The 7,655-nt window shown below is 43.0% G+C and overlaps 1 protein-coding gene across 1 annotated transcript in view; it reads left to right on the top strand.

Moving 5' to 3' along the window:
• The first annotated feature begins 2,761 nt into the window (after positions 1-2,761).
• The window catches only part of CHIC2 (cysteine rich hydrophobic domain 2), a 28,068-nt gene continuing 23,174 nt past the window's right edge, over positions 2,762-7,655 (top strand). The window contains exon 1 of the mRNA XM_082238321.1: positions 2,762-3,187. Within this exon, the coding sequence (XP_082094447.1) occupies positions 3,069-3,187 (119 nt within the window). The 5' untranslated portion in view covers positions 2,762-3,068. The remainder of the gene's footprint in view (positions 3,188-7,655) is intronic.

The raw sequence follows: 7,655 nt of genomic DNA, 5'->3' as shown, positions 1-7,655 counted from the left end.
CAAGATAAAACTCCCATCACCCCCTGACTAGCATGCTTGCTAGTGTTGATCAGATGAGTTGTAGTTCAGCAACATCTGGAAGGCCAAAGGTTCTCCACACCTGCTCTCCCTAATGGTAGGGCTGGCCTTGCAGGTGAGGTAGAAAATCAGTGCAGAGAAGGGAAAGGGAACGGGAACGCACACATTCCTCCCCAGTCTTGATCTACATTTGGGGGAGTGTGTGTGGGCTCCTGCAGCTGCTTTTGTTTAATAAACAACAACAGTGGCCAGCTGTAAGCAGGCACATCAAAGCATGCACTTAACATAATATGTAGTAAATGAATTATAATTATAATCATTTCAGGCAAACCTCACTGTCAGGGAAACCAGTTCCCTCAGCCTCACTTGTATAAACACAAGTGTAGGTATCTGTGCTTCTTTAATTTTCCGCTGCCACCAGTTTACTCAGAATCCTTTCAAAACCACCTCATAGCTAGTACAGTTGGCTATGGTGTGAGATGGACACCAGGAAGAATTTAAATAAGATTGTTGGTTTATTAAAGGGATACTATTTATACAAGGAAATGCTGCTCTGTATATTGGGGTCTTAAAGGTGATACAATTCCCCTCCTGAAGATTTATCAGTTAGTGTTAGAGATGGAATTTTATTTTTAATTTTTAAAAGATTGTAAATTTTTAAAATTGTAAAATTGAATTTTACAATTTAATCAGCATAATCCATTAACATAAGTCACGTAAGAAAATAAGCATACATCCTTCCCCCCCAGCCATAGACTTCCCTCAGTGTTAGAGATGGAATTTTAGACAGGCACCCTATACAGGTGTTCTCTATTTAACCAACTGTAAATGCCTAATATTTAAGGAGTGATGATCACAAACAAAGAAGGTAAGATTACAGTTGTCTTATATTAGGAGGAAAGTATAAAACAAATGACCACACACATTCCTTGTTTTAATGAAGGATTGAGAGAAAGAGAAAAGTCTATGAAATGCTCAAAAGCATCCAAGAGTTTTTCTTGGCAGAGCAGAATGCGGAACACAAGAAGTTCCTTAAGTCCGGCATGTTACAAATTCTTTCTGGATTAAGGGATTCTACCCTCAATAATGAGTTGTATCATGTGGTCCTTCAGGAGTAGCATCCAGCTGCACCCATCCATGGTTTTAGCAGTCATTAAGCTAGAAGGCCTGATTCTTTATAATGCTTTTATAATTATGGTTTGGAGAAGGGGCTATTTATCCCTTGCTTTCTTGCTCTGTCCCTCCCCAATTCATTGTAAATAATGTATTTCCTACTGGTATTAATCATATGATATTTGCAAACTAAAGCCCATAGAGGAAAAACTGATCATGAAATCCAAACCACTGAAATAAAAAGGAGACTTTTTGTTTGTTTAAATGTTTTTGGACTGCACTATCATATAAAACAACACAAGGAGTGTTGATTGGGAGTGAAAACACCACTTTATGTTTTCACTCTGCTTCCATATATGTTCACTCAAAAGTAAGTTCTACTGCATTCAGCTGGTCTTACTCCCAGGAAGTAAGCACCTACCTATTTTTACTCTGTAGTATGCTGTTGTGACTTGCTCTCCAATGAGTGTGCATAGAATTGTAGCTGTGCAACCTGATTCTATGCACGTTTGCTGAGACGCAAGCCCCAGTGTCAAATGTGGTTTTCTCTCCACCAAGTGTGGTTTAGACAGCAGCCTTAAATGCTGTTTGACATTTAGTCCCATCCAGTTCAATGTTACTTGCTTCTGGACAAACCTGGTTAGGGAACTGGGATTACAGTGTAAGGTTGCAAACCTAAACTAGCTAGCTACTCGGAAGTAAATCTTATTGACAGCAACTACATCTACAGCCATACTACCCTTAACATGCCTGATCTTAAACTGAGGTATTTTTCTCTATATAAGATGTGCCCATGTATAAGACAACCCCTATTTTTTGGAACTCAAAATTAAGAAATCATTATTTCTAGAGTTGTTGAGCTTTCTTCTGGGGGGGGGGGAGGGTTAGCCAAAGTTGTTGAGCTTTTTTCTCTCTTTCTTTCTCTGTATGCCAAGTTAGGGATCCTCTCCAAGTGCATGTGTTTGATAGGTCACGTGGAAGGTCACGTATTTAAGCTCTGGGTGACCAAGCAGAGAGAGATCTACAAATTTATGTGTGCACGTGTGACAAATTCCAGAGGGGCTGTCCTGTTAGACTGCAATAGATTGTCACTGATTGCTTTGAAGTCACTTCAGCAAGAGATTGGGGAGGGGGGAATCGCCCCCCCCAACAACCTCTTATTTCCCCAGAACAAAAGTGGCTACCCTAGAGACCCACCACATGGTCTTCCAGCTGCAAGGCTAAGACTTGAACTTGCCACTCAGCTCAGGCATATGTCTCATTTGTTGACCAATGAGAAGTTCCAATGAGTCCCCTGGGCCCCCTTTCCCCCTAGCACCCAAGGCTTCGTAGCCGAGGCCGACCACGCTAAACAAGCCGACTGATCCGGCTTCAGGCGATGCCTCTTCCCCTCCCAAGATGGCACCCGGGAGGCCGACTTCCTCCTTCCAAGCCAGCAGCTACCAGCCGCGCGGCCGCCGTTGGCCACACCTCTATTCAAACAGCAGCGCGAGCGCGGCGCGTGCGCTTCGGGGGCCTCCGCGGCGGCCTCGCCGTCACAGGCCGGCGTGCGCTCGCTACCTCGCTACCTCGCTCTCGCGCGTGCGCGCGTGCTCCTGCGAGAGCGCCGCGCGGCGAGGAAAGGGGCGGGGCTTGGCGCCCTCGGCTTCCCAGTCAGTGGCTGCCGCGGCGCCGGAGAGCGGATGTTGTTATTGTTGTTGTTCCTGTCCGTCTCTCTCTTCCCCCTCCCCGGGACCATGACGGGCGCTTCCTCCCGGCGGCCCTGAGAGGGAAAAGCTTCGGTGGCCGCTTCGTTCGGAGCTTCGGAGGAGGCGGCGGCGGCCCAAGAAGCGGCGGCGGCTGCTGCTGCTCTTGGCTCTCTCTCTCCTTCTCTCATTCCCGGCCTCTTCTTCTTCTGCTTCTTCTTCCTCTTCCTCGCGGCCCGGCCTGGCCCGGCCATGGCGGACTTCGACGAGATCTACGAAGAAGAGGAGGACGAGGAGCGGGCCTTGGAGGAGCAGCTGCTCAAGCACTCGCCGGACCCGGTGGTGGTGCGCGGCTCCGGCCATGTCACTGTGTAAGGAAGGGAGGAAGCAGGGAGACGTGGGGGCGAGGTGGGCGAAGAGGGATGGAGGGCGGCGAGAAGAGGAAACGAGGAGCTGCTTCTGCAGGGCCCAACGGGCACCTTCCTGTCGAGGCACCTCTGACCTTCCGCGGGGGATTTCTGCAGTCCAGTTTCGTTGCAACCCTTCCGCCTTCAAAGCCTGCTGAAAGTACACATCCCGCTTAGGGTTGCAGCAATTCTTTGTGTGTGTGTGTGTGTGTGTGTGTGTGTATATATATATATATATATATATATATATATATATATAAGCTGCTATGCCGTCTCTGCAAGCTTTTGCAGCAGCCCTGTAAGATAGGCCTTTTTTCTCCGTGTTGCAAATGGGGTGGGGTCTGAAGCTGGTTGTTTTTTTAGGGCCCTTAGATAAGCCGAGGTGAGATTCGAATTCAGGCCTGTCTGTTTCACTTTTCCTTAGCTGCTGAGCTACCGCAGTGTAGTGGCACTGTGTTTTGTTTTGTTTTGTTTTGTTCTTGCTTTAGCTTTGTGAGGTCGGTCATCATGAAGGAAGGAAGGATGAACTGAGAGGTAAAGGAATTGTGCTTCTGCAATCCACTCAGTGGATCCAGCTGTGAAGCAGGACTGATTTTGCTCCTCATCAGAATACAGTGGTACCTCAGGTTAAGTACTTAATTCGTTCTGGAGGTCTGTTCTTAACCTGAAACTGTTCTTAACCTGAAGCACCACTTTAGCTAATGGGGCCTCCCACTGCCGCCGTGCCGCCGCCGTGCAATTTCTGTTCTCATCCTGAAGCAAAGTTCTTAACCCGAGGTACTATTTCTGGGTTAGCGGAGTCTGTAACCTGAAGCGTCTGTAACCTGAAGCCTATGTAACCTGAGGTGCCACTGTAGTTTTGGTGTATTGTCCAAGGTCATGATAAAGTAATGTAAAGTGTTATAGTACTTCTGAACAATATCCTTAGAATAAGGGTTTTCAGCTGTCTTGCTCTTTCCTCTTTTCTCTTCACATTGTTAAAAACCCAAATAGCTCAGTTGGTTAGAGTGTGGTGCTGATAATGCCAAGGTTGCAGGTTCGGCCCCACAGCTGCATAGTCCTTCATTACAGGGGTTTGGATCCTCAGGGTCCCTTCCAACTGCATGATTCTATGATCTAGTGTGCTCCATCTAGGATTTGCTAGGAGCTCCAGCTCTTCCTGTGCCCCTCCCCCATGTATTTAGATGCATAGAGTAGATAAATGAGATTGATTCAACCCATCATTTAAAATTTGGTCCATATTCTTATATTCATTTGTTTATATACTTTCAGCCCTGTTCATCAAGCTGTGTGAATGTCAGGCAGCTTTAAGCTTTCCAACCTATTCATGCTTTTTGCTCTTCTGTCTCTCTGGACCTAGAAGTACAGCTGGCAGGTCAGGTGCTCTGTTGTGGAATAGTCTGTTATGAAGAATTATGTATGTCTAGGGGAGTTTAATGTCATTTTGTGCTTGTCACAAGTTTGGACATAGACTTCCCTGTTTTGGGAGATCCCAAAACGTCTGTGCATACTCACAGATATAATTGTATGTAGAGCATACTCCACTTTTTACTAGCATTCCATACAAACACAATTTGTCATTGGGTCAATAGGGAAACTAAGCTAATGAGATTCATTATGACTAATAGCAGAATGTAAAGTACTAAACCAAATAATTATGACATGTCAGGAAGTAGAACACTTGGGATTTGGATAAGTGTGTGTTTTTATACATGACCAGCTGTGCTATAGATGAATGTAAGTTCTTAATGCTTCTATTAGTCATAGTCTCAACCTACACGTATAATAACATGTTTCAGCTTTCTGCCAAGTAGTTATGATGTGAAAAACTCCCCTTAAAATACAGCAACTAACAAAAATGACAGGCATGTCTAGAGCACTATGAGTGCATTTATAGTACAGTATATGATCTGGGTCACTTACTTTGCTGTTTTCTAAACTAGATCTCATTTCCTATTATAAGGGTTGCAAATTCTATAGCTATCTGTGAATGAGCCCCATTGAGCTCAGTGAAGTTTACTTCTGACGAAACAAGTTTAGGATTACACTGAGTATGCAGTCCTGTGTTCCTGACATGGAGTATTTCCAGGATGTTGAGGGATATAGCCAGTAGTACAAACAAGTAATGCTACTTGAAATTGATTGATTTAAATCACCTTGAGAATTATTAATTTAAATTAATTATTTAAATGAAGTCTCCCATGCTGTCATTCCTGAATGTGTGTGTATACTAGTTGGTTGGTTAATGATGATCAAAATACTTCGATCATGTAGCCCACATACATTTATACTACAGATTTTTCTTTTCAGCTATGGTTGGTGGTGGGTAGAATTGCAAAACTTAATGGCTTTCTGTTTGGCTCTCTGTATGTATTCAGGGACATTAATGTATGTATTGATATCTCTCTCAGAGAATTTCTGTCCTAACGATTAAATGGAAAACAACTAAAAATCAAATTGAAAAGCAAAATGAAGACAGAACAGTGAAAAGGCAACAGTCCATAAAAACAAGTAGGAATCTTTAATAAGTCAGGTAGAATACCTGCTGGAATAAAAATATATTAAGGTCAAGAAGGACACCAGAGCAACTGAGAAGGCTCACTCATGCATCTCTGTCAAACAAGTGTATCATAGATGGAGGCAGGACGTGCAAAAGGGCCTCTTTCCTTTGATCTCAAAAGATTGGCAGGGCCAAACAAAATTAAGAAGGCTATTTAGGTATCCTGGTCCTAAACCATTCAAGGTTTCTAATGTAATGACCAGCATTTTGAATTGATCCTGATATGAATTGGTAGGCAGTGCCTCTGGAGGAGCAAAAGGAACCAATTGCTTTAGAGTCAGAATCCTTGCTACAGTTTTTTGTATCAACAGAAGTTTCCAGATGCTCTTCAAAGGCAGTCCCATGTAAAGTGCATCAACAGTAGTCCAGTTATGCGATAACTAAGGCATGTTTTATCATGTGTCTCTAGACTGGTGCACCAGTTGCACCTGTTTCATATGTTCATAGTCACAGCTGCCATCTCAACATCCAATATCAAGGCTAGGCCAAGGAGGTCTCTCTAACTGTAGACCTGATAGCATAAACTCCATGCAAAACAAGCTGAACTGTCACTCCTTGATCTGTGTTTTGTGTTGTCTGGATTAAGCTTCAATTTGTCAATCCACATCCAGTCCTTCACTGATTTTAGACACTGGTTTAGAACCTTTACAGTTTCCCTAGGGTAAGAAGAAAGGAGCAGGCAAATTGAATATCATCAAAATATTCATGGCATCAAACTTCTGATGTCTGGATTATCTTCCCTCATGACAGTCTTCTGGTTTGGTTGGAGAACCTGAGAACCTGAACACGCTGTAGAATTTGGGTAGTCATTGAGAAATTCAAGATCACCAAGCTTAAGTGGATGATTGTGGATACCTGAATACTATTTCTTTTAAAAGCTTGTCAGTTCTTTGGTTCAAGAGGGATATGGCCTATTTTATATTTATAATATCTGACTTCAGATGTCAGATTCTCCCCCTCATCCCAGTTTATTGCTCTTACGTAAACATTTTTTTCTTTTTAAATGCCTATTAAAAGGATATTAGTTTCAGTTTGAAATATGTATGTTTTAACACATTGGTATTAAATTTAGATTTCATAGTAAACTAGTTACTGTTAGAGAGACTTTCTACAATGAAAATTAAATTAATCAATTATCCATCATGTTGCTCTTGATCCTATTATTTATCACTTCTATGTCATGTTTAATTGTGTGTGATATTGTGCTCACCCTTACAACTTTTAATGTTATGATTCACATTGTACAGATGAGGAATTGAGGTTGATGAATTAAGGGCTAGAATGGCCCTTGAAGTTAGACCTCCTGGATTTATTGCATTCCACTGGCCCTGCTGGCTAGTACTGGTCTAGATACCCTAAAAAGACTGTCTAGTGGTTTGAGAATTATTTCTAATAGGAACGTAAGAGCCAAAGGCCTAGCTAGTCCAGTATCCTGTTTTCTCAGTGTCTGAGCAGATGCTTGTGGGAAGCCAAGCAGGATTTGAGCACAAGAGCATTGTCTCTTCTTGTGAGTTCTAGCAGCTGGTTTTTCAGAAGCATTGCTGCTTCCACCTGTAGAGGCAGAGCCTAGCCGTCATGGCTAATAGCCAGTGATAGCTCTCTCCTCCATGAAATTGTCTACAGTGGTGCCTCACAAGACGAAATTAATTCGTTCCGCGAATTTTTTCGCCTAGCGAATTTTTCGTCTTGCGAAGCACGGTTTCCCATAGGAATGCATTGAAAATCAATTAATGCGTTCCTATGGTCAAAAAAAGTCCAAACAAAGCCAAATTTGGTACAACAAGAGTTTATTAAGTGCTCTTTAAAGTCACACATACTGTAAAGAGCATTTCAAAATTCAAACCCAGATTTTTTTTAAAAAAACAGCAGAGT

Source organism: Podarcis vaucheri (genome assembly GCF_965113315.1).
Source record: "Podarcis vaucheri genome assembly, chromosome: 9".
NCBI classification, from domain to species: Eukaryota; Metazoa; Chordata; class Lepidosauria; order Squamata; family Lacertidae; genus Podarcis; species Podarcis vaucheri.
Note: the sequence above shows the minus strand (reverse complement) of the source record. Positions and strands in the feature narration are given on the sequence as shown.